The 26972-nt window shown below is 50.1% G+C and overlaps 1 protein-coding gene and 1 non-coding gene across 4 annotated transcripts; both read right to left on the bottom strand.

Moving 5' to 3' along the window:
• Positions 1 to 4337: 4337 nt before the first annotated feature.
• Positions 4338 to 4410, bottom strand: TRNAK-CUU. The gene has a single exon. It is a non-coding gene; the product is annotated as a tRNA-Lys (tRNA).
• A 3012-nt stretch (positions 4411 to 7422) lies between these two features.
• On the bottom strand, positions 7423 to 23447 carry USP11 (ubiquitin specific peptidase 11). Of its 3 annotated transcripts, none has more exons than XM_045472492.1 (21): positions 23115 to 23447; positions 15737 to 15846; positions 15403 to 15533; positions 15004 to 15121; positions 14471 to 14616; positions 14288 to 14349; positions 14063 to 14162; positions 13510 to 13683; positions 13259 to 13417; positions 12701 to 12925; positions 12480 to 12563; positions 12279 to 12373; positions 11109 to 11315; positions 10529 to 10581; positions 10115 to 10357; positions 9955 to 10025; positions 9643 to 9755; positions 8489 to 8638; positions 8275 to 8390; positions 8036 to 8124; positions 7423 to 7944 (listed from the first exon to the last, which is right to left on the bottom strand). In XM_045472492.1, the coding sequence occupies exons 1-21, from the start codon at positions 23258 to 23260 to the stop codon at positions 7807 to 7809; spliced, it is 2730 nt and encodes a 909-aa protein (XP_045328448.1). In that variant the 5' UTR covers positions 23261 to 23447; the 3' UTR covers positions 7423 to 7806. The 3 variants fall into 3 exon arrangements, with proteins under 3 accessions (XP_045328448.1, XP_045328447.1, XP_045328449.1); XM_045472491.1 differs by having other exon boundaries at positions 10100 to 10357; positions 23115 to 23446; XM_045472493.1 differs by lacking the exon at positions 23115 to 23447 and adding an exon at positions 22465 to 22660 and having other exon boundaries at positions 10100 to 10357.
• Positions 23448 to 26972: the final 3525 nt, after the last annotated feature.

Raw genomic sequence — 26972 nt, 5'->3', positions numbered from 1 at the left:
CTCTGCCCCTCCCCTGTTCATGCTCTGTCTCTCTCTGTCCCAAAAATAAATAAACGTTGGGAAAAAAAAAAATTAAAAAAAAAAAAAAAAGTTAGCTGCTTGATGTATCTAACCCTATAGGGTGGTTCCCTGACCTATTGCCAACAAAACAATTTCCGTAAGTTTTCTGAGTTTTTTTTTTATTTTTTTAATGTTTATTTTTGAGAGAAAGACAGAGCACGAGCAGGGGAAGGGCAGAGAGGGGGAGACACAGAATCTGAAGGAGGTCCCAAGCTCCGAGGTGTCAGCACAGAGCCCAACATGGGGCTTGAACCCACGAACCGTGAGATCGTGACCTGAGCCGAAGTCGGATGCTTCACAGACTGAGCCACCCAGGCACCCCTCTGCTGAGTTTTTTGTTTTTTTTTTTTTTTAACGTTTATTTATTTTTGGGACAGAGAGAGACAGAGCATGAACCAGGGAGGGGCAGAGAGAGAGGGAGACACAGAATCGGAAGCAGGCTCCAGGCTCTGAGCCATCAGCCCAGAGCCCGACGCGGGGCTCGAACTCACGGACCGCGAGATCATGACCTGAGCTGAAGTCGGACGCTTAACCGACTGAGCCACCCAGGCGCCCCTCTGCTGAGTTTTAACATCAGAAAAGATGTAAGCTTTCGGCTATGATTATATTATAAACTCTTCATTTTCCAAAACCACAAAATAATCTTATTATCTTTAACTTGTTTTCTTGTAAATAAGATTATCTCAGCTGAGGGGCCCCTGGCTGGCTGGCTGGGTCTGAAGAGCATGTGACTCTTGATCTCAGGGTCATGAGTTCGAGCCCCAAGTTGGGTGTAGAGATTACTTAAATGAATTTTAATAGATGTTTTTAATGTTTATTTATTTTGAGAAAGAGAGAGAGAACACAAGCAGGGAAGGTGCAGAGAGAGAAGGAGAGAGACAACCTCAAGCAGCCTCCCCGCTGTCAGCACAGAGCCCACCCGGTGTGGGGTTCAAACTCACAGACCGCAAGATCATGACCTGAGCTGATATCAAGAGTCAGACACTCAACCGACCGAGCCACCCAGGTGCCCCTTTTATATGTATATATATATATATTTTAATGTTTAACAAATAATTTTTCTAAAAAAAGATTTTTAAAATTCAACTGAACACAAGAGCACCACCTGAAGCTTCCGGTATTTCTGTGTCTTGCAAAGATAAAGAACTCTGTGCTCTTCCATTATGGGAGTTCTGAGAACATGGCGGAGATAGGGATGGAACCATGGAGGAATTTCACGGTAGCAGTCAAAGCAGGTGATGTTCTCTCTGCTTGGAAAATAACCACTTCCGCTTTTTTGACCCTGGGTAAAACAAAGAGCTACACGAATTGCTGAAATTTGGGGGGGGGGGGGGGCGGGGGGCGGGCAAACTCTTAGAGAAGGCCAGCTTTGTTAAACTGTTTCTTTTCTTTTTTTTTTTTAATTTTTTTTAACGTTTATTCATTTTTGAGGGACAGAGACAGAATGCAAGTGGGGGAGGGGCAGAGAGAGAGGGAGACACAGGATCCGAAGCAGGCTCCAGGCTCTGAGCTGTCAGCACAGAGCCCGACGCGGGGCTCGAACTTACAAGCTGTGAGACCATGACTTGAGCCGAAGACGGACGCTTAACCTACTGAGCCACACAGGCACCCCTAAGCTGCTTGTTTTCAAACCTCATGCCAGAACCGCTGAGCGCGTAGCCATCCCAGAGACATCCCTCCCTCAACCATCCTGTGATGAAGAGCCTGTCACAGACTAAAATGGCATTAATCCCACCATGGCAGGGTGCAAAGAGGGAAAGCTAGGAAATGAGATGATCTATCATAATGAACTAGGGGCGCCTGGGTGGCTCAGTCGGTTAAGTGTCCGACTTCAGTTCAGGTCATGATCTCACAGTTCATGAGTTCAAGCCCTGCGTCGGGCTCTGTGCTGACAGCTCGGAGCCTGGGGCCTGCTTTGGATTCTGTGTCTCCCTCCCTTTCTGCGCCTTCTCTGCTTGTGCTCTCTCTCAAAAATACATAAATAAATGCTAAAAAAATGTTATAGGACTACATTTTCCTGTTTTTTGAGCTTACGCACGAACAAAATCAGTAGGAGAACTGAAAATGCTTTCTTTCTCTTTAAACAAATAAAATTGCGTTTTAGCACGTTAGAAGGAATAGAGTAGTAGAAAGAGTTGGGGCTTCAAAGAGAAGACCTGGCTAAAAGATACTGCTTGTTACATGACCTTGGGCAAGGGCATCTGTTCATATGGCAACAATAACACCACATTCCATAGCGTTACCACGACGGCAAGTGAGAATGTATTTGGAATTTCTGAATTCCCATCTACATTATTGTTTTCATGACAGAACAGTACAGTTTTTAATAATTATTAAAGGGTTTTTTTTTTGTTTCCAGGATAGATCCAAAAGCATATTTTATTTTGAAACACGTGCTAACTTCACTGAAACTCACAGCCCTGTTCATACATTGCAAAAAGAAAGGGTTGACTGAAAGCCAAGGGCAGGAGCTTGGGAAAAGGCAGCAGTGTTTCCAAATGGATCCAAAAACCTGCTGCTTTCAGCATGGTCTCCTTTTGGAAGGCGGATAGATCCTCTCTACCCCTTCCCCACTTCCAACCGGGCACAGAAAAGCCTACTGGCTGAGGGAGGGAGGGAAGGAGAGAAGTCCCTTAGTATCTGCTAGAGCAAACCCAAACCAAACTTTTGTTAGCATCTAGAATGGAAGGAAACAGGATTCTAGAGCTGCTCAGAGATTAGGACGTGGATCTTCTTTGGGGGAGAGGGGGGAGGATGGTCCCTTAAAACCCTGGTTTCCAGGGCACCTGGGTGGCTCAGTCAATTAAGCACCTGACTCTTGGTTTCAGCTCAGGTCATGATCTCATGGTTTGTGAGATCGAGCCCCGAATCGGGCTCTGCACAGACAGCAGGGAGTCTGCTTGGAAATCTCACTCTCCCTGTCTCCCTCTCTCGCTCACGCTCTTTCTCTCTCTCTCAAAATAAATAAACATAGATAGATAGATAGATAGATGATAGATATAGATCTATATAGATATAAATTCATGTTTATATCCATTTTTGTCCAGTTGTTAAAGAAACTTTTTTTTCTTTATGTTTATTTATTTGTTTTGAGAGAAAGAGGGAAGGTACCAGTTGGGAAGGGGCAGAGAGAGGGAGACAGAATTCCAAGCAGGCTCCACAATGTCAGTGCAAAGCCCAACACAGGGCTCGAACTCATGACCGTGAGATCATGACCTGAGCCGAAATCAAGAGTTGGACCCTTAACCAACTGAGCCACCCAAGCGCCCCAAGGAAACTTTTTTCAATACAAAGACTACGATGTATTATAATCACATAATTATATATATATATATATATATATATACACACACACATATATATATACATAAAATATACCTGCAGATTCTGTGTCTCCCTCCCTCTCTGCCCTTCCCCCACTTATGCTCTGTCTCTCTCTCTCAAAAATAAACAAACATTAAAAAAATTTTTTAATGCAAATTGCATCAGTGAAAGAGAAGAGAGAAGGGAACTTCAGAAAAAAACATTTGAAGAAATACTGGCCAAAATGTTTCCAGATTTGACAGGCACTAGAAATCCAGAGATCCAAGGATCTCAAAGAAACCCAAGAAACATGAAGAAACTATGCCAAGGCTCATCATAATCAAACTGCTCCAAACCAGGGCTAAAGAGAAAATCTTCAAAGCAGCCAGGGGCAAAAAGGACACGCTAGGTACACAGGCACAAGGAAAAGGACGGCAGCAGCTGAGTAACGGCAGCCAGCGGAGTAAGGTCTTTAAAGTACTGAAAGAACTAGAAACTGTACCTAGAATTCTATACCCATGAAAACCTGTTTCAAAAAATAAGGTGAGGGCCGCCTGGGTGGCTCAGTCAGTTAGGTGAGCGTCCCACTCTTGATTTCGGCTCAGGTCATGATGTCACGGTTTGTGACATCAAGCCCTGCATCAGGCTCTGCGCTGACAGTGTGGAACCTGCTTGGGATTCTCTCTCTCCCCCTGTCTCTTTCTGCTCCTCCCCTGCTCTCTCTCTCTCTCTCTCTCTCTTAAAATAAACGAATAAGCATTAAAAAACAAAAAGAAAATTTAAAGGATGTCCTTCGGGCAGAAGGCAAGTTAAGTGACAAGTGACAAGTGACACCAGATGGAAATCAGGACCGTCAGAAAGGAATGAAAAGCACTGGAAATGGTAACTACGGTAAGTGTGGCATGGTAAACATATTCAACTCCTTTTTTTATTATTTAAATCTCTTTTTTGTTTTCAATTTTAAGTAGGCTCCATGCCCAACGTGGGACTTGAACTCACAACCCTGAGATTAAGAGTCGCATGCTCTACCGGCTGAGCCAGCCAGGCACCCCTATTTAAATCTCTTGAAGGCAACTGACTGCTTAAAGAAAAAAAAAAACACAACGCATCTTGGGGTGTATAACATATGCAAAAGTAAAATGCGCAGTAACAACATAAAGGCTGAGCAGGGAGAAATGGACACACTATGGAAAAGTTCTTATATTAAATGCGAAGTGGGATCTATCACTTGAGGGTAGACTTTGCGATGTTAAACATGTATAATATAAACCATATACATCAACACACACACACACACACACACACACATACCCCAAGCAGAATTGACAGAACAAACCATGTCAGAGCTCTGGAAAACAGAGGATTCCAGGGACACTTTAACTTCTATCCGTTATATGTTCTATTTATTTAAGCTCTATGCCCATGGTGGGGCTTGAACTCACAACCCCAGCATCAAGAGTCACATGCTCTACCAACTGAGCCAGCCAGGAGCCCCTGTTTTAAACTCTATCCAATTCACCAATTCCCTCCTCGGCTACATGTAATGTGTTGTTCAACTCATCCACTCGTTTCTTAAATTTAGTTATTATCTATTTCAGGCCTATCACTTCTACCTGGTTTTCAACTCGTTTTCATTTTTAAAATGTTCACATTTCTTGTTCACTTGTAATCATCTTTATTTCCATGACCAGAGTAAGCACAACAGTTTTACATTGACCCCTGAGAATTCTTTTTTTTTTATTAAAAAAAAATTTTTTTAATGTTTATTTTTGAGACAGACAGAGACAGAGCATGATCAGGGGAGGGGCAGAGAAAGAGGGAGACACAGAATCGGAAGCAGGCTCCAGGCTCTGAGCTGTCAGCACAGAGCCCGACACGGGGCTCGAACTCACAGACCATGAGATCATGACCTGAGCTGAAGTCAGACGCTCAACCGACTGAGCCACCCAGGCGCCCCTGACCCCTGAGAATTCTTTTTTTTTAATTTTTTTTTAACGTTTATTTATTATTATTATTATTTTTTTCAGCGTTTATTTATTTTGGGGACAGAGAGAGACAGAGCATGAGCGGGGGAGGGGCAGAGAGAGAGGGAGACACAGAATCGGAAACAGGCTCCAGGCTCTGAGCCATCAGCCCAGAGCCTGACGCGGGGCTCGAACTCACGGACCGCGAGATCGTGACCTGGCTGAAGTCGGACGCTTAACCGACTGCGCCACCCAGGCGCCCCAACGTTTATTTATTTTTGAGACAGAGAGAGACAGAGCATGAACAGGGGAGGGGCAGAGAGAGAGGGAGACACAGAATCCGAAACAGGCTCCAGGCTCTGAGCTGTCAGCACAGAGCCCGACGCGGGGCTCGAACTCATGGACCGTGAGATCGTGACCTGAGCCGAAGTCGGACGCTCAACCGACCGAGCCACCCAGGCGCCCCTGACCCCTGAGAATTCTTGATGCGAGGCATCTCTGTGGAACTGTCTGTTGTCTCTCACTTCTCCTGATTCCTTTTCTTTAAAATAATTTTTAAAATTTTACTTATTTTGAGAGAGAGAGAGCATGAGCAGGGGTGGGGCAGACAGAGAGAGACAGAGAATCCCAAGCAGACTCTGCAGGGTCAGCACAGAGCCCAACATGGGGCTCGAACCCACAAAACCATAAGAACCGAAGCCAGAATCGACTGTTGGATGCCCAACTGCCTGAGCCACCCAGGCGCCCCTCACTTCTTCCTGATTCTTATGCATGGTGTCATTTCAAGACATTTTTGGTTAAATCTGAGAAATTATTTGAAATGGATTCACTTTAGGAGGGCTTTGTCCAGGACTGATTATGCATAGGTAAGGACGTCTTCCAGTACGGAAAGCCCATTCTGAGCCAGGTCTTTATGCCTGCTTCCTCATCTGCAAAACGGGGTCATCGTGTTCAAATCACATGGTGTCCGTGAGGATTAAATGACAACATTTTTGAGTTCCCGGATCCGGTCATACCCAGAACTAGTTATTTGTTTTTGCCTAAGTCAGGTCGAGTCGGGTTTCTCACAGCGACTACCTTGATTCTCGCCGGTGTCGACAGCGCTAATGCCGAGCGACCCTTGCCGGGGCGGGTGTTGAGGCGGCTACTGTGGGAAATGGTCCATTGGGTGGCACCGTGCAGGTCCCTCCCTTGGTGTGAAGGGCTTGGGGCTTTTGTTTAAGTCCACATACCACACATCCGTCCGCACCGCCCCACCCCACAGCCCAGTCCACAGCTGCTCCTTAGAGGAGCCGGTTCTTAGAGGAGATGGCGGGCACCTGAGGGGGGAGGGGTCAGGTGGGGGGAGTCCCGTGTTTAAGTGGTATCTGTACCCCAGACACGCCATGCTGCTCCCATTCTGGGGCACAGTGTTCCACGTCCCTCTTTGGGTGTGGCCAGAGGGCCCCTGCCTGGCGGGGGAGCTGCGGTCATGGTGGGGCGCGGGGAGCGGGGAGGCTAAGTGGAGGGACAACAGAGACAAGGCACGTTTGTCCTGCTGGGTTAGCTGATCTGGGTCAGGTGTGCCACCTCTGTGGTTCTCGGAAGACACTGCTGGGGGGGGGGGTCTATGGTCTGGTCAGTATCTTTGTGTCCAAAAGCACACACTGGCCCAAACGGATGCCCGTGTGTTCTAGGCGCGCCTTTCCCACAGGCCGCGTCCAGAGATTTCGGTCTCGCATCCAGAGAGGTCAAACGCCCCCCTCCAGGGACCCACACCAGCGTGACTAACCACGCGTGCCAATTCCTGACAGCCTGAACGATGACTCGAGCTGTGCCTCAGTTTCCCCATCTGAAACCGGAGACGACAAGCCCCGCCCGCCCCGAGACCAGTGTGAGGACGGTGAGTCAGTGTGTGACACGCCCTGGGAAACACTGGGCGTGAGGCTGGTGCTGGGAATCATGCGTGGCGTCCAGATGGTGCCGAAAACTCCCCCAAAGTCGTGCGCAACACGCAGTCAGAGCATCACTCGTCACACCCCCCGCACCCAGCGAGCACGCGTCAGCACACAGACACCCGGCTGGCACTTGGTACGCAGCAAGAAAAGCACACTGCCACGGAACACACTGGCACTTTATATATACACGGCGGAAGGTACAGGGTCTCGATAAGAAAATACACTCTGTGTTCAGGTGCACCCCACCACCACCCCCTCGAAACACCCCAGGTGGAGGACGGAGGGAAGGGGACAACCATAAATAGAGAATAGAAGGGAAGGTTACTGCTCTAAGGGGCAAACACAGGCGGGGGACACACGGCCGGGGCGAGACACCACCTCTTCTTCCCCGGGAGAGAGCAATATAGCGGCACAGGAGAACAGCAGCCACGACTAAAGCCTGCGACACCTGGCACGGGGCACCTAACACGGGGCTGGGGGGCGGGGGCAGGAAGGAAGAGAGCAGAGATGGCTTCCTTCCCTGTGGCGGGGCCGGGGGCCCCTCAGTTTACATCCATGAACTCAGAGTTGGGTGGGGAACCGCAGGCAGGGGACGCTGGGGGGTCACGTAAGCCGGGCTGGGGCTGCTGGCGACGCGCCACATCCTGGCGTTGGTAGAAGAGGACATAGGCTGCCTTGGACTGCGGGGAGAGGACAGGCGTCGGCACGGACCCGGGGCGCGGTGGGAGGGGCGGGGGAGGAGCGAGGAGGGAGGGAGGAGGGAGGGCACACCTCGATCTGATTCTCGGTTACGGGCGACACGCTGTTGTCGTCAAAGTAGTGCCACTGGCCGCTGTCCTTGTTGCAGGCAAACGTCGTGTCTGTAAGAGAGGGGCGCCGTCCGCACCTGCCCTGCCTCCCCGAAGAGCTTCCCGGGTCCACCGCCCACCCCTGCTCACTTATCTTAGTCGCACGCTGAGGACATCCTGCCCCCCGACCCCGGGCAAGCCCTGCCACAGCCCCGCACATACAGTGTCCGTCACGCAGGCCCCCGTAATGGTTGGAAACCGCGATGAGATCGTATTTGTACAGCTCCGGAGCCGACTCGTTCTGCGGCTTGATGACAAACTCGGAGAAGTCCAGGTCCCTGTGGGGGAGGACAGGGTCACTCCCAGAACGCCTCTTCCCCTCTCCCCGTGCCTCCCCCCTAAGCCTTCCTGCCCAGGCCAAGGCCCCAGCCCAGACCGGATGGGAAACTCCACAAGGGTATCCAGCTTCTCGCGGGAGAACTTGGTGTAAGAGAAGCGCTTCAGGTGGATAATGAGAGTCTCAGGCAGCATCCACAGGTCCAGCTTCTTGGTGGCCAGCTGGTGCTGCTTGCAGGTGGGACAGTACCTACAAACACAAGAGTATGAGTAGGCACATGCGCACACGCGCGTGCACACACACGCTAAATGAGCACCTACTGCATACTTTTTGTACCGCGTGGCCCCCACGGGCCACGTCTGGTCCACAGAGATGCTGCCTGGCCCTTCCTTCCGGCCCGCCCGTCACTCTAGCCTGCCCTCTTCGCATCTTACAATCCTGTCATTCGTCGGGCTCTTACGCTAGTGTGCGCTTTTGTTTGGTTTCTGGTCCATGGGACGTTCGTCTCATTCTAGAGCCTGTGTCCCTCTAACTTCTCCGAGTCACACCATTCGCTCACTGCTGACAGCCTGCTGCTGAGTCCTTTGGCCGCTACTTTGTATTTCTGTTCCCTTCCTGCTCCACGGAGATGCCGCTCTAATGTTTAAGACTGGCTTCATCTTTTTGGTTGTCCCTTTATGTTTTGTTTGCTTATTCTCCAAGGATCTATTGAGTGCCTCCTGCACCACCCCCCCCCCCACACCATTATGATCGTGAGAACAGACACACAGCACAAACTTAAGATCAGAAGTCTTCATTCTCGAGGGTCTACTCCAACGGAGAAGACAAATCATGACACAAAAGGGGATCTAGGATATGACGTCAGGCGGTGTTATGGAACCGCAAAGAAAATGATGCTGGCCTAGGCAGCAACAGAGTGGGGAGGGAGCGGGGTGGGGGGCAGAGGCACGGGCTGGGGGGCCTGGCTCCTAACAGGGTAGTAAGAGATCTCTGATGAACTGACATTCGGTCGGAGACCTGAGCAAAGTGAAGGGGTCAGGTCCCACAGCTATAACTGGGGGGAGAGCACTCCCTCCCGGGAGAAGGAACAGCCAGGCAAAGGCTCTGACGTGCGACTAAGCCTGGGTATTGGGGGTCAGAGTGGCAGGAGGGCCGGAGTGAGGGGCGAAGGATGAACATTTACAGGTAGGAGGCATCTGGGCAGGTCACACCCCCCCTACTACGTCCCCAGAGGCCCCGTTCTGGCCGCTCACCAGGGGTTTTCCTTCTCCAGAGTCTCCACGGTGGTGAACAGCTCAATGCACTCCTGCAGCCGCACCGGCGCCTTCTTCAGCACGTACCCCACGCAGTCGTGCTTCACGTAGCCCTGGGCCAGGGGAGCGGGCGACGGGTGAAGGGGACAGGAGGTGGAAGACACGTGCCCGTGGCTAAGGGCATGGACTCTGAGGCCCTGGGAGCTCTGTGGTCACGACTTGGAGGAATTTGGTGGGGGGGAGGCGTGGGTGTGAAGGGTTGCGGGGGCGCAAGCAGAAAGTGGCCCCTCCCACCCCCGGGATCTTGTTTACCTCGGCCTCCACCTCGTCATAGTAACGCTTCTTCATCTCTGGCTCCCAGTCGATGGCGATGTACGGCTGGGCTGGGGGCGAGGGGAGGTGGTCATGGGCCCTGCTGCCAAGGAAACCCCCTCCCGCATCCCCCACCCTGGCTCACAGCTGAAGGAGACACCATGGGTATCCTCGTTGAAGGTTGAGCGGTCGCTGGTCCCGTTGGAGTTCACCGTCTGCAGGGTGAACAGGTGCTTGCGCCGTGCCCTCTGGGGCCAGTGAGATGGTCCAGGGGAGTTGTCCACAGGGGCGCGGCTCCCGCCTGCCACTCCAGAGCTAGGCCCTGCCTGCTCCGGCCCGGAATCCTGGGAGCTGCCCCCAGCCACGCGTCCGGGCTTGGGGATGCTGTCCTTGTCCTCCATATCTGCCAGGATGGGGTAGGGCAGCAGACGGGTCCGTGTGAGCCCGGGTGCTGGAGCGGTAAGGCGCATCCAGACGGAAATACCCCAGACCCCACCAAGCCGCTGACCCTCCCTCATGCCCGGCTTGTACAGACCCTCACCCTTGTCGATCCTCTCTCCTGCCTCTTCCTCACCTTTCTCGTCCCCATCGTCTTCGTCATCCGAGCTGGGTCTGGTCACGTAGCGCCTACCAAGAGAGCAGAGGAGACTCTGGAGGAAGGGCACGAAGGCAGGCCGGCCAGGGCCCAGGATTCCACTTCGCTTATGATGAGAAACCACCGGCAGGCCCACACACAAGCAGTTGTTCGTGGCGAGCCCAGATGGGCTCAGGAGAGGATACAGAAACGCCCGAAGAGGCGGCTCGACAAGGTGGTTGCCTGCCTAAGGACTCTAGATTTCAGGCACAATGGAAATCTACCAGTGACGACACAAATCACCACGCCTCTCCAAAGAGAGAGTAATGAAGTACCAAAATTGTGTGTATTTTGTCCATTTTGTTGACCCCCCCCTTATCTCCCAACACCCAGGAGAGACTGTGGCAGAGCCAGAGGTTTAGACAAAGAGGAAAAGAAAAAAACCTAAGAGTTGCTCTCTGGCCATGTTAAACTTAGCTGTCTCCTGCAAGTGGCAAGGGGCTGGCAACTCTGAACAGCTCGACACCCGGTTCTGAGTTCAGACCCCACCTTCCCCCTGCCCCCCAAAAGGCAGACTCACGAGAGGCGGTACAGCAGGATGTGATACAGGGCATCCCAGGAGAGCCGGTCACGGGGCACCGACACCAGGAGCGGGTGCCCGAAGAGCATCAGGCCGTAGTAGGAGTTGTTGTAATCCCGGGCTGGCGTGCGCTCCCGCAGGTAGATGGGGAGCACCACGTCCTCTCTCGAGTTGTCACCAATAGCAGACCTGCCCGACACCTCGTATCTGTCGGGGGGTGAACATGAGGCCACACCTGATCAGGACACTCAAGAGGGGCCCGTGGGGGTGCCTGGGTGGCTCAGGTGGTTGAGTGTCTGACTTCAGCCCAGGTCATGACCTCATGGTTCGTGGGTTCGAGCCCTGCGGCGGGCTCTGGGCTGACAGCTTGGAGCCTGGAGCCTGTTTCAGCTTCTGTGTCTCCCTCTCTCTCTGCCCCTCCCCTGCATTCATGTGTGCTCGCTCTCTCTCAAAAATAAACATTAAAAAAAAAAAAAAAAAAAAGAGGGGCCTGGGGACTCTGCCCCAGGTGCTCCCACCACTCACCCCTAATAGCCTGAAAATATTTTTTAAAGAGCCACCCAGTGTTTTGTGCTTTACAAACTGTTAGATGACACAGCACTTTGTTGGTGAGACAGTTTATAAAGCACTCTGGCGTTATGAAAGTGCTGAGGAGGCTAACAAAATTTTAGTAACGAAGGGATCTAAAACCGTTTTCTTTTGTTGGCAAACACTCCTCGGTTAAAAAAGACCTTTTCTACTCATGACCCCCTTTCTATTTCAGTGACCCAGAGATTTCAGATTTGTTCTGAGTGCTCTTATGCTCAGAAAGTGTCTTAGGTGCTCCCTGTTTCAAGCATCGCTTGTGGCTTCCGAGGACCGCAATGTGACTGCAGTGTAACAAACGCAGATCAAGCGTGAGGTACTACTCAGTGACTGCTGAACAGAACACAGAATAAAGAAGAAACAGGAACCTCCATCACATCACAAGGAAGAAAATACCCAAGAACAACCCGGATAAGGACCTGTCGTTCACCCTGCTGACGGCCCAAGCCTCCCGGCCTGCTAAGGCACGTGGCCAAAGCCCTGCACAAGGCAGGTGCCCTGCAAGTCAGGCCAATGGGGGACAGGGAAGTTGGTTAAAGAGGAGATTCCTGGGGAACCCCTAGCTCCCCTGGTGCCCTCACTCACATGAAGATATCATCTCGGTCCAAGATGCTGCTCAGAGACTCCTCCAGCTGGTAGATCTTATAGAAACGGTGACTGAAGACATCAGCCACCATCATCTGGGAATGGAAATGCAGACAGGGGGCCGGGCAGCCGACAAGGTCATCCCAGGCCCTCACCTCCCTGCCCCTAAATCCCACCCTCCCTGCGCCTGCAGAGCCTCACCCTTTCTGGCGACACGCCGGTGTGTTTGGCCAGAGCCACACACAGATCCGAGATCTTGCCTTTCTTGGGGACCACGAGCCGGTGCTGAGGGAGAAACGGTACCCACGAAAGAGCAGAAGGGCGTGTGGGGAGTTAGTGAGGGCAGCGTCAAGGTGTGGCGGGGTCATCAAACAAACTGGCTACTCGGCCCGTTATGTCCCCGCGTCACCATTACCCTGTACCTGCTCTGGCTTGCGGCGAGGGTCCATGGAGACAAAGAAGACCTCCATGACCCTCTTGTGGCTGACAGGCAGAGGGACACTGAGGTAGCAGAAGGGGTCGAAGGTCACAGACACATTGCCACAATCGGGGCACACCAGCGTGGACTTGAAGAGACCGTGGAAGGTGTCCACAATCACAGAATCGTTCCGCCGTTTGTGGTTCTGCCAGGCCTCCTGAGCCACCTCCTGTTGACAGTGTCATGGAGGGTGGCAAGGCTTGCCCGGGGCAGGGGAAACCATAGTTTTGGGGTGGATGTGCATGCGGGTGAGGTCAAGGTTAGCGCCATGGCGAAGTCCAGAGACAGAGTTACAGCTAGAGCTATCTGGAGGCTGTGCCCAGTCAGGCTGCGGCTTATATAGGCTTATTTAACTCTGGGCTGGAGCCAAGGCTGGGACTGGGCTTGGAGAGGTGGTCAGGCAGGGGGTGGGATAGCCCAGGGAGGCCAGAGAATCCCTGAAGCAGAGGCCCTGGAGGTTTTAACGGGGCTCTCAGGATGGGGGTCTCTGACGACTGCCTACCTGATCTGGCCGGCCAGCCGCGTCGCACAGCTCCACATATTCCTTCTTCTTGACACGATTGAGGTCCTCATGCAGCCCATCCAGGAGGAATGACAGCAGCTCCTGTGAGTCATGCTGCTGGTAGCCCAGAAACTGGGACGCGAAGTGGCCGACCTTGGTCTGAGAAGATGGGGCAGGGCCGTCAGAGCGAGAGGGAGTCAGGAGCGGGGGTCGGGGGGGGCGGGCAGGGGCAGCCTGGGGCCGAGTCACACCTTGAACACATGGGGCACAATGGACCGGTGGTGGCCGGACCAGGCCTGCTTCACCAGGTCTGCGTAGGCCTCTGCGATCTCCCCCTTCATGCCCAGTGGGTTGCAGAAGTTGAGTTCCTCCAGGTAGCGGTTTTTGAGGAAGTAGTCGGTGAGCTGCGGCACGTTGCTGAGGCACTGTAGGACACAGGGCCCGGGAGAAGGAGGCAGAGGAAAGGAGGGAGGAGCGACCACGGTGGAGACAGAGAGAAGGAAGAGAGGAGGAAGGAGAGAGAAGGGCCAGGGAGGTGGGGAAGAGAAGGTAGCAGCATTTCAAGAGAGGGAAGAATATGGCGACAAAGGAGGGAAGATCCAGCAAAGTAGGGGCCAGCGGAGGGAGAGGGTACTAATGCTTGGGGGAGGACTGTGGGCACGTCAAGTCAGACTTGTGGGGCCCCAGCTTGCAACCTGACCCGTGGCCCTGCAGCCTGCCCCCCCCCCCCACCGCCCCCGCCAAATCCTGGTCACTTGCAGCCCACCCCTGTGGCTCTGCCAGACACAGGCCTAATCGCCCAACCTGCAGGGCCGAGTTCATGAAGCACGTGTTGCCCAGGTTGGTGAGACCACAGATGCCTGGCTGGCCCTGGAATTCTTCATCCTCCTCCGATGCAGTGCTCCTGGGGTGGGTGAGAATCTCTTATCAGCCGAGGGCCAATGACGTGCAGGTGAAATGGGCTCATGAGCTCAGCCATTCTACCTGCCGTGGGACCCCACCCCGGGCCAGACCCCCCGCTGGGCTTACACGGCCTGTTGCTGGGCACTGGGCCAAGTGCCGTCCTTGTTTCGGGTCTCCATGATGATCAACTGGGTTGAGAAAGAAAAAGAAAAGCAGGACAGGCCTTCACGGAGGGCCTGCGGGCACCGAGCCCTCACTTGCCCCAACCCGAGCACTGCCGGTGAGCAGAAAGGCCCTCCCCACCCTTACCTGCCCAGTCTGGAGGGCAGCCTCGAGCAGTGTGACGCGGGTGTTGCACAACCTCTCAAAAGAGCCCTCCTCGTTCTTGATCCACAGCCTTGTCTCTTCCTGGGGATTCACCAGAAATTGCTCTCGGGCGGTGCGCAAAACTAGGTCTGTGGAGGGTAATGGAGCACGTTCGAGGTCTTCCTGGAACCCCGAATGACCCATCTCAGCATCACACCCTGACTCCTCCTCACAGACCCTGCACACTCGGTCAATACCTTGTGTCCTCGAGGGGTCTCCAAATGACTGATCCACACTCAGGACTTGAGACCCCCAGCCAGTATCGTCTGGCGTACCATCTAAGTCACTGGGACGCGGCTCGCATACCCTGAGGACTCCAGGGCACTCGCTCAGGGCCTCTGCCCAACCTGATGGATACCTTCTTGGTCCTCTGAAGTCTGACCAATGCCTTCTCAGTCTGTCACAGCCAAACCCCACGCATTCTTAGATCCCTGACCTGTGGGCACGCCCACTCACGCCGCAGCCCTCAGACTCACCAACGGAATCTGTATGGCTGAATTGAGCCGTGTAAGGTGTGTCCATATCACTGTGCCGGACAAGCAGCAGTTCTACTGGATACACCTCGATCTTGCGGACGCCGAGCAGCTCCACGACCTGGAAGGTGGAAAGGTGCAGACACAGGTGTCCCCACACAGCACACACACACAGACACAGGCACGGTGACCTCGGAGATGGGAGGAGCACGCCCAACAGACAAGTGCACACTCGGGACACACCGAGATACCTGAGGGCAGAGGAGTGCAGACAAGGAGTATCCACGCAGCGCGCGCGCGCGCACACACACACACGGGTCTAGACCCCTCTTGGGTCTACAAGGACTTTCTCCTACCCTGACCCCCAAGAATCTCCCCTGAGCACCTCCCCATCCGCCGTACCTTGCGTTCAATGGGGGGCTGGCCATGCTCTAGACCATACCAGTTGACCAGGCAATGCCAAGCAGCCGCTGGGAGCAGCACATAATCCTCACTTTCCACTAGTCCCCTCTTGAGGCGCCAGTTTACCTGGTCTGCAGGGGGCGGGGTGTCGGGGGGAGGTGGCAAAGGAAGAATCAGGGAAGGAAAGTGGTAAGTCACTCTGGCCATCTCACCAATGACGTCCCTCGGACGGAGAGTTTTCTGATTATTGGCAGGGACAGAGGGGACAAGAAACTCTTGTTTCCCAGCCCAGGGCTGGGCTGCAGGGGGGAGGGAGGAGGGAGGGGCCTGGTACCTTCAAAGAGGTCAGCATTATTGATGCAGCCAGGGAAGGCGGTGGAGTCCTTGTCTCCTCCCTGCACATACACTTCCCACTGCTTGTACCAGTGCTGCTCCACGAGGAACCTGCACAAGACACGGAACACGAGTGATGCACGTTTACCCGGGCTTAGCGGTACCGGGTCCCATGGATATTAGACCAGAAAGATCAACACATCGGAAGTCAAGATGCCAAGTTTCACGTACACCTACAACTGATACGTCGTGTGTTGATTCTATCTCAACAGAAAAAGGAAATTCCTCCCAGAATTCAACATGAAAGATAAAAGTTTCACCATCATATAAAAATAATTAGAAGCAAAATTTATTCAGTGAAACCCAGATTTGGATAGATTACCTACCTGCTTAGGATACTAAAAGATTCCATTAAAAACAGAAAAGGGCAAAAATTAATTAATTAATTAATTAATTAATTTAAAAAAAAAAAAAAAACAGAAAAGGGCAAAACCCAAAACAAACCACAAATCCATACTCAGTGCCAGGAAATATGAGGTTTTATTATAGAATAATTAGGCTGAAAATTATGTTATTTACAGCTAATTTTGTAAGGCTTTAACCACTCATTAAGTGTGGAGTGTTTGTAAAGGACAGATAAATAGAGGATAAGGAATAATCACTAAATTCTGGAAACCTGCTCAGAAATTAAGAAGAATCTAAAATGCTAAAAGAATCAGGTTTTCCTTCAAAAACTACATATCACCATTTTTCATCATTTTTGTGTTTAGGATTTATTTTGGCTTTATAATAGATTTCTTTGTTTTAACGTTTATTTTTGAGAGAGAGAGCGAGAGCGAGTGCACAAGCAGGGGAGGGGCAGAGAGGGGGGGAACAGAGGATCCAAAGTGGGCGCAGCACTGACAGTAGAGTCCGAAGTGGGGCTTGAACTCACAAACTGCAAGATCATGACCTGAGCCAAAGTCAGGTACTTAACTGACCGAGCCACCCAGGCACCCCTGTAATAGATTTCTAAGCTTATAGTGACTAGCTCGTCCTTTTTTAAAAATTGTGGTAAGTGTACAGCTGGGCCAGCTCTCTTTTTAAAAGAGAAACTGTTGTATCACTACACCTATGATAAACATTTAGGACTGCTGAAGCCTGCCTGTGTAAAATGTCATGAGCGATTCTCAAGTCTGGAAAAGACAACCTAGAGTAAATGCTAACTGAATGTTTAGCAGTTAACTGTTCCGACCCCAGGGCTTGGACCTCAAAGCTTACATACACGGACACACAACCCTGGTCCCACGCTCACCCACAAACCCACGCTGCTATGGGATTTTTGATACATAAAAAGGCTGTCTCAAATAGGCACTTTTTAAAATATTACAAAATTGATGAAAAACATCTAACACTGTATTGATTCATTTTCCACCAATTTAACCCTATACACGGGATTCTTTAAAATGGCAACTTTCCTGCGCTTATGAAAGGATGAGGGAGGTGGGAAAATGGAGGGCTGGCAAAACCTTGCAATAGTCACAAGTCACCTGAATAGGCACACGTTTCTGTGCGATTTCACTGTTTTTGCTACACCGAACCCCACAGACCTGCACATCTCACTCATGCCAGGAACGCGCACCCCCCACCCCCGCCCCAGTGGCTCATGCCACAAACCTCCCACTGCTATTCTGGAATACCCCATCACTGGCCCTACCCCTCCACCACTCACACCTGTAAACCCGCCGCCCCCCAACCCCCGTGGCTTTCACTGCCTCCACAGACGGTCTATGATGTTAATTTCTTTGGAAAAGATCCATGCAAAGGGATCTTGACTGTTCTTTAAGAGCTCTTTAAGGAGAATTAACATTAAAATCGCTCTGTGCATACACCTGAAACTAACATAACACTGTGTATCAACTATACTTCTATTAAAAAAAATCACTCTGCAGTGGTAAGCAAAGCCCCCATACCTGACAACATCCTGGATTTCTAAAGGTTTCACAGAAGACCGAAGCTTTATGCCAATTTTAACAAAATAAGACTATCTCGCTTCTTCAATTCAAGGACACTTTACAAATGTTTAACATCTCTGAAACTGGGATGCCTCATAATCTGTCAGCCCAGATGGCAGTCATGACAGAGTTGCCACTGTCTGATGGGAAGGCACCCACAATGTTATATTCACCCCTAGGTAGTGGATTCAGGAGGATGCTATACGTGTTGGAAATTTCAATTCTCTAATTTCTTGTTGCTAGTATCTAGAAATACAACCCATCTTGCTAAAGTCACATTTATTTGTGTTTCCTCAAATATTTTGAAGTGATTATGAAATAGATGCTTATGGGAAAAAATTTAGTTACGAAACAATATTTTCTGTCCTCTGGTTTTCTCGTGTCTGGAGAAAAGGAAATTAGTCATTTTGGTTAAGATAGCAATTTACCTAACAGATTTGTATCTACACTAGATACAATTTACCTAACAGATTGTATCTACACTAGATACAATAATTACACAGAGAGGGACGCCTGGGTGGCTCCGTCGGTTAAGCGTCAGACTCTTGATTTCGGCTCAGGTGGCAATCTCTGGGTTGTGAGATGGAACCCAAAGTCGGGCTTTGCCCTGAGCATGGAGCTTGCTTAAGATTCTCTCTCTCCCCCTCCCTCTCCCCTGCTTGTGCTCTCTCTCAAAAAAATATGGATATAAATTAAGAGAGGATTTCCTACTTGTTTATTAAAAGCTTTCTTACGCAGATGGGAAACGTAATACTACATTGTTCTAAGTTTATTATTTATGTGTCTGTGCAAGCCTAAATAGATGTACATAAAGGCATATAAATTAATCCTTTAACCACACGCTGTTACATGAATGACATACCAAAGGAGAAAAATTAGAATTTGGGCCTTTTCTGTAAAATGACATTTTTTTTAATTAAAACTTTTATCTATCCTGGGGGGGAGGGGCAGAGACTCCCACGCAGGCTCTGCAATGGCAACGCAGAGTCCGATGCGGGGCTCAAACTTATGAACCGTGAGATCATGACCTGAGCCGAAACCAAGAGTCAGGTGCCTAACTGACTGAGCCACCCAGGCACCCCTGTAAAATGACATTATTTTATGCCCAGATCAGAAGTTCCTTTTGTATCACCAAATTATTAACTCTTGGTGTATTCTGACATCCTCTTAACTCGTTTAAAAAATACTTTAGCTCATTTTTAGAAGAGATCCCTTACTTAAAAAAACGTTAAGCTTCTAATAATCTTTGTTACTTATCACTGCAGTTTTTACAAAGTTGACTCTAAGTATTTTTTTTGTCCTTACTTCAATTTATATCTTTTCTTTTCTAACAACTATTCTTGATTTGTCTTTGCCAAATTCAGAATAATAATGTTGTTAAAATGTTCTTTTATGGCTAAACTGTCTCTGGGACATAACACAAAGATTTGCTCCTTTGCCCTATGAAAGGAATGACAACAGGTATAATTAGGTTTAATTAAAATTCTCCAAGTTTCAATGACCCTAACATTTTTATAAAAGTTCTTTCATTTTCCAAACTTAGTATTTTTTAAATTTTATTAAGTTTGTTATTTTAATTCTAGTGTAGTTAACATACAGCAGTATATAAGTTTCAGGTGTACAATATGGTGATTCGACAATTCTATACGACTCAGTGCTCATGATGATAAGTGTACTCTTCGGCAAAGAGTATTTTTAAAAACGACAAATCGAAAAATATATCTTCCTAGCTTATAATTATGTTAATTATAGTTAGGCACGCTAATATACATATCTTTTGATAACTGCATACTTTTCAAGCTAAAAAGCATACTCCTGTTCAAGCAACAAAGACCGGTACAGTAAGTGTCTACCAAAAGATTCACCGCTCCAGGATTGTAAACGCACAAACCCTTTCCCCCTGGTTCATGAAAAGTCTGAACAAGTACTAGAGGCACGGACTCAATGAAAAGGGAATTACCAGAGGCCTATTGTTTAGTTCAGTCTTTCATTAGCTCCAGAAGTCAAGGCACAGCCACATTGTTTAAGAGCTACAGCAGCAATCACCAACCAAACGTGTGAAGAAGCACTGATCTAGTTCGAGGGTCTTCATTAAACTTAATGGTCCCTTGGGCCGTGCAGACTTGTCCATTGACAGAAAACCCTCAACATTTCTAGGCTAAGTCCTTAACCTCTAACAGAACACTATTACTTGCCCTTCACACATCACTATCCATTCCGCAACACTCAACCCAGCCACACTCCTTCCTTTACCTGAACAAAGAGCCCATTCCTTGCCTGCTTAACTGTTAGACTACCCACACCCTGCACAGACCTTCTAGAGACTCTCTCAGCTCTCCCTGATTTAATTATGTTTGCGGATGGTTCGTCCTCAAAAAGAAAAGTTGGAATTTGCCAAGGAAGCTATACTATCATAAATTTGAATTTACTCTTAGAATGTAAGTTTCTATGGAGAAATCAAATCGGTTCAGATAGCCAAATTAATTAATTGCCCTTGCCCAGATCTGCCAGCTGACAAAAAGGCACAAAATATTAATAATGGTATTAGATATATGATTTGGGGATCATTCCATGACTTTGAAATGCTTTACACATAAATTTCCTGACCACTACAGCAAATCTCTGTAAAATGAACGGCACATTAAAGAACTTTGAGATGCTTTGCTCTTACCTAAGTAGATAAACATTTAAAAAATGGAGTTAAGGAAAAATGCTTCATGATATCAGCCACAATAGCAGAGATAAACTGGCTTCAATACTGAACCACCATTTGGTGGGGGGTAATTTTTTTTTCATGGACAGGATGTAATTTTTAAAATCCACATAAAATTAACCATTTTCAAGTGATCAGTTTAGTGGCATTTAGTACATACACACTATTGTCCAGCCACACCTCTACCTAGTTCCAAAACATTTTCAACACCCCAAAAGGAAACCCACACATGGGGGGGGGGTGTGGAATTTAAAGGGTACTGTCAGAAGGAGGCTGTAAAGGCAGGATGCAGCAGGAACCAAAGTCCCCACGCCTTTCTGAACACATCCAAATGAACTATAAAAAACATTCCAGTTATTGTTTATTCTCAGGATGAAATGAGGCTTTTCCTTGCTGGAGAGCTATAGCGTTAAGGGTTAAGAAAAAAAAGATTTCGTATTCTCTATTTGGGGAATCTCAACTTGTCTCTGTACTCTCCAGCAACAGGGATATACATTCACTAGCACTGTGATTAAAGAACTCTGCAAAATGAGCAAACCTCACTTAGAAAAACCCTCAGGTGTGACCATGCTTGCGATGTTTGAGGAATATCCAATATGGCCGGATGGAGAGAGTGAGGGGGTGGGGGGCAGGAATCAGAAGCGAAATCAGAAAAGCAATCAGAGCTGGGGACCAGCCTCTCTGCAAGTCGCTGTAAGAATTTCTGCATTTACACTGCAGGAGAGGGGAAGCTACTGAAACGTTTTTGAGGAATAGATGGGCATAAATAGGTTTTTAAAAGAATTACTGTGTACGGAAAGAGAAAAATAGTTCCTTCACAGCGAACAAACAAGGCAGATACCACCTTCACCGAATGATCAAGGCTAACGTCACCAATGACGTCATGTGGATACCATATACCACCTGATATGATGCGAAGGGCACAAGGTACGCATCCAGTACGATTTCATATATATCCTCCTAAAATAAAAGCTCAGACCACAAATACGATTTAGGAGTGCATACATTAGTGGAAAACGTTGACAAATTTAAAAATTCACGGTAATAGTTTCCCGTGGCACACAGGAAGGGGGATTTTCATCTGGGAAGGGCACAGGATTTCTTAAGGTAACGGTCTGAATCTTAATCTGAATAGTGAATTCACAAATTTTTGTTTTATTATTCTCTATTTTTTTTTACTTTGAAACAGACTTGAGGAAAAAAAAATGCAAAAACAGTTTTTATAGAGAATTCCCATATGCCCTTCATCCAGATTCCCCAAATGTAACATTGTCACCATTTGCCCAATCATTGTTTCTTTAAATACATCTTTACATACACTAGTTTTTTCCCAGCCTTTGCGAGTAAACGGCTTACACGATGGTTCATTATCCGTAAATATTTCGATACGTATGCCCTTAAAAAAAAAAAAGATACTCCCTTTCATAACCACAATACAGTCATCCAAAGCAAGAAATGATCAGTACTAATAGCTAATCTGCAAACCTCAGTCAAATTTCGCCAATTTTCCCATTAACATCTTTTACAGTAAAAAAGAGAAAATTAATTTTATGGGGAAAAAAACCCCTGATTTCTGAGTAATTTATTTTTTCTGCTCCGGGATCCAATCCAGGATCACACTTTGCATTTAGTTATCATGACTCTTTAAATCCCATTAATTCCTTCAATCTGGAACAGTTCTTCATCCTTTGTCTTTCACGACCTTGAAATTTTTTAGGACCACAGGCCGTTTACTTTTACAGAATGTCCATCAATCTGGGCTACGTAAACGCTTTCTGCAACCGTTTTAGGTCTTACGTATTTCACAATTTAACAAATGAGATGCAACTCGGCGAGCAAGAAATTAAACCCAGAAACAGTACATTACATGCACTGGTTAGCCAAGAAATCAGTAAAACAAACCGATTTATCAAGATACGCATAGACATTTTTCTAAATAGCTATTTCTCCGGATTACAAAAACAAGACAGTACTAAGACAGAAAACAAATGTAACATCGAAGGCCCCTCCCGTGCCAATCACCTGCACTTTCTCCCGTCCTGGGAAGAGGGCCTCGGTCAGAGGCAAAAACCTCGCCGCGTCACAAACTTTGCTCATTCGCAGGCGCCATTTTCTGCTTCACAGGCACCACCTCCCCTCTGCAGTCTTTCCTCGGCCTCAGGACACGCCCCTCGGCCCACGTCACAAGCCTCGTTCCCAGGCGCCAGCTCCCTCACCGCGCAGGCTCCGACTTTCTTCCCCCCGCCCACAGCCCTAAGGTTTGGATTCCGCTCTCCTGCCTGACGTCACCCGCCCTGCCTAGCTCTCAGACGCCGCCAAAAAACCGCAGGCCGCCCCAGCCGCCAGAAGCTACTTTAAGCCACGGAGACCACACCCCCCAAGCCTCCGCCGCCAACACCGCCCCCTTCCCAGGTTCCGAGTTCCACCTCGCAGGCCCGGCTCCACCCCCATGGCCGTTTCCTCTCAGGCCCCTCCCCTGCCTCCCCACAACAAACCCTCTCCTGTTCTCAGGCCTCAGGCGCCACCGTGCAGGCCCCGCCTCTTTCCCAGACAAGGCGATCCACTCTCAGGCACTTCCCCGCCCCCATGGCAATTATTCGCCACGTCCCCCACCGCCGCCAACGCCCCCCACCGTCCCTTCTGCGGAGGCTCCGCTTGCAGCCCTGCCTCACCAGCTTTCCCCGGCCCGCAGTGGACGATCTCGCCCACTCTCCTTATTCTCGATCTGGAGCCACTGGCTCTCCAGGCCCGGCACCGCTTCGTCTTGTGGCTCTTGGTCCTCGGCCGCAGCCGCTACATTCGCTGCGACCGCCGCCATCACCGTTCGCCCTCCTCTCCCAACCACCGCAGCTGGAGATAGGAAGAGGCCCCTCAACTGCCACTTCCGGATTCTGGTCCCGGAAACGGAAACAGAGCCCCCCAAATAGCCGGGGGTCTACTGCCATCTTGGAAAGGGACCCCGCGCTCGGACGCGTGGAGTGGCTAGGCGGGCATCGGGACTGAGTGGGCGGTGACCTCTGCGGCCAATAGGCGGGGTAAAACCTCCAGTTGGGAACTAATAAAGACAAAGGTGTCTTGTAGGATTCTAACGCCATGTTGAGTCGGGGCAAAAGGTTGTGTGGAAAGGTGGAGGCAGAGGTCCCCGATATGAACGAGGACATTTTGGGGAGTACTTAGGGGCGCAAAGGCTCCAGGCTTTCTCGGTCCCGTGCTCTGCTGGGGACCGCGGCCCCTACCCTGAGAGTTTTTTTATCCTGACCAGAATGCCCTTCTTTCATTGCACTACTCTTCCCGTCCATCAAAACCTAATGCAAAAAAAGGTCACCACCCAGGCCTGCGGGCCACCTAATGCAAAAAAAAAAAAGGTCACCGCCCAGGCCTGAGGGCCGCTTCCCTGCCTGAACTAGATTTATTCTCTAGACAAACGTGTTGAAGGCAAGTCAGCCTCAGGCTCAGTGTATTTGTTGGCGTCATGGCAATGATAACTAATGATAGTTGGCCCTGTTTAAGTGCTTTATTGCACGGTAAATAGTAGCGTTAGGCAACAGATAAATATCACTGTCCCCTATGGGCATCAATGGGTCAAGCTGAGGACTGGAAACGTTAATTCATTTTGCCCCAGGTAGTAAACTGCTGAGCTGTAGTTCAAACTCAGCTATGATCTTAAGCACCAGGCCAGAGATTCTCAACCTGTGGTTCTAGGCTTCCTGCTGGTTCAGGAGACCTTCTCAGGGGGTTCACAAAGTCAAAACTATTTTCACAGTACTTCATTGTTGTTCTCTCTTGCGTGTGCGGTGGAATATCCTGAGAGGCTACATAAGCAAAAGCTCTTTAGAGGTCTTCAGTTTTTAAGGCTATAAAGGAATCGTGACCGCAAAGTTTAGAACCTTTGCACCAGGCCAGGGACTTCTCGATCTAGGCACTATTGACATTTCTCTGTTGTAGGAAGCATTGTACAAGGAAGCATTAGTTGCATCCTTGCCCTCTACCCACTGGATAGCAGTATCATCCCCTAATTTGTCTCATCCCCAAAAGTGTCTCCAGAGATTGCCAGTGTTCCCTGGGGGGTGGAGATGATCTCTGGTTGAGAACCACTGCACTAGGCTCTGGCATCTGCTAGGGCTCCCAGCCCTACCACTAGATAACTTTAATATTTCACTCTCTGGCTCCCTGCATCTGCCTGCCTATTGGCTGTCTCCACCTGGCCATCCCACAAACTCCCCAAGACAGGCTCATGATTCTGGCTCTGGTTCAGCGACTTCCTTATTATCATTCATTCCCACAACCAAGACCACAGCTCGCCTCCCCCCACCTCTAGGTTGCTGCACATAGCTCACTGGGTCTGGCATGTCCAGAACACCCTCTTCCTGCACAATTGCAACCCCCCACCCACCCATACACATCATAATTCACCTCTATTGTCGGTTAACCTCTACAGGGCAGGGATGTGTCTTTGTTACTGTGATTCCAGCCCCTAGCCCAGACCTGGCACAGATGAGGGTTTGCAACTCAGTTGTGCAAACTGAGGGAGAAAAGGGAGCAACCCTTTCACCTGGGGGTGGGGGGTGCCTCTAAAGTGGCACGGAGTTGGGTCTGGCACTTGGCAAGTAGCTGCTCTTCAAGCCTAGCTGAATCTTGTCAGATTCTCTGAACTGCCTCTCCTCTCCTCGTTGCCCCTCTACAGACCACCCCACCCCACTTACCAGGTAGCCTGCCCTTCCTACAATCCAACAAGAGTCCTCCCTCCCCAGGCCTAGACCGTTTGGTTTCCAAAGGCCAACCACCTCTGCACACACCAATGCCCCTACCACTTCCCAGAACAGTTGGGTGAATTCTAGTCCTTCTAAGTCTGGCCTGGCAATCCTGTCTCCTTTTGCAAGGCCCTCATCTTCCCAGCCTCCCTTGTTGCCAGAGGTGACCATATCATCTTATTCTAGCCACAGAATGGCACAGGAAGCCTGCTGAGGGGCTTGTGGAAGGTTCAGCTCTGTTACAAGGAAACAGGGAGGGTGTCCTGTTTTCCTTGCTTGCTTCCCCATCTCTGGGAACATGAACCCTTACAGTTGTAAGGCTGCAAGCAGAGAGCTCACCAAAGTGCTTACAGGGACACAGTGGAATGATCCTTGGGCCACCACTGTTGAACTTCAGTAACCAGCCTTAGTTAGGCTTATTCTCTGCAGTATTTGCCTGGCCCTGCCCATGCTCCTCTCTTCTGCTTGCAATCTATCCTTGGCTGTGCCCAGAGGTTGGGACAGAGGCTGGAGCTCCAAGGATGGAGAAAATCAAAGCCGCAACTATCCTCACACTTGAGGCCAAGTCCCACGGTGCCATTTGACCTCTGGTCTCTCACAAGCCATTGCATCCTTCTCGGGGTTCTCTCACCCATGCCCATGGTTTGTTACTTCCTGGACACCAACAATCCAAACTTCCAGCTCCATCCATCCACCGATGGCCCCAATCCTGACTTTGACCCATGTATTAAGATCCCCCTACCTACTCAGCAATCCAAAATCTACCCTCCTCTCATATTCCCTCTCCAACTGGCCTGCCTCATGGTGTCCAGGTCTGACGCATGGTGGTCATACTGGGCCTGCCTCACCTCCCCACCTCCTGGTTGTATGGGGCCTTGCAAGTGTCTTTCAAACAAACAGCCTCTCTACATACACCTGTCTCCCATCTATCTGGCTTCCTCATATTCTTGAGTAAATCTCACTCTTCCTTCTGCTTCTTAGTTCACTCTCTATTCAGCCTGCCCTGTTTCAACTTGACGTTCTACTATTGCATGTGCAGCCCCTCCAATGCCTTCCATAGTCGTGACATGTCCCTGGCCAGGTATGAATTCTCCAAAGTCCCAGGACTCACCTTGGACTGAGCCCACCCCCACCCTTGCAGGGACTTGCAATCAGGTTTTTCACTTTAGACTTTTTAATATTTCATACAGCGATTATGGTGCATTCAGGAACCCAACCCTCCAAACCCCACTAGGAGGGCCCCCACCCCAGCCCTCCCACCCCATTTGAGGGCCCCAGGGTTTAGAGTGGAGGACGGGGAGGTAACCACCCATCTGAGACTGACCCCAGAGACTGCCCCTGCCCTGCCTCACCCTCCCCAGGGGTTAGGGGCTAACGCTTGGGCACAGACCCCCATGCGCCCCTCTGCCCCTGCTTGTGCACATATATACACTATGGCTCCTTGAAGAGTTGGTCAGTTCCTGGCAGGGCCCCTACTCAACAGCACCGAGTGGGATGGGGGCAGGAGGGTTGGGCTAGGGAGACCCTGAGAAGGAAGGAGGCCCCAGCTATGGGACTGTAGGAGGAAAGAGTGGGGGCCCCCCCACCTCGTCCACCTCCCAGAGAGTCTCCAGTAGTCCCCAGGTCCCCCTGCAGCTGAGGATGGCAGGCGGGGGGTAGGAAGGCGAATGGTCGAGGCATGCTTTCCCTTAGCCGACCCCAGGGTCTGGTGATGGTCAGGGTTCCAAATAGGGGCTGTGTCCCTGCCTTGGAAAGGCTGGGAGCGGGGCTTCATTGCAC

This window comes from Leopardus geoffroyi, chromosome X, assembly GCF_018350155.1.
Source record: "Leopardus geoffroyi isolate Oge1 chromosome X, O.geoffroyi_Oge1_pat1.0, whole genome shotgun sequence".
NCBI classification, from domain to species: domain Eukaryota; kingdom Metazoa; phylum Chordata; class Mammalia; order Carnivora; family Felidae; genus Leopardus; species Leopardus geoffroyi.
Note: the sequence above shows the minus strand (reverse complement) of the source record. Positions and strands in the feature narration are given on the sequence as shown.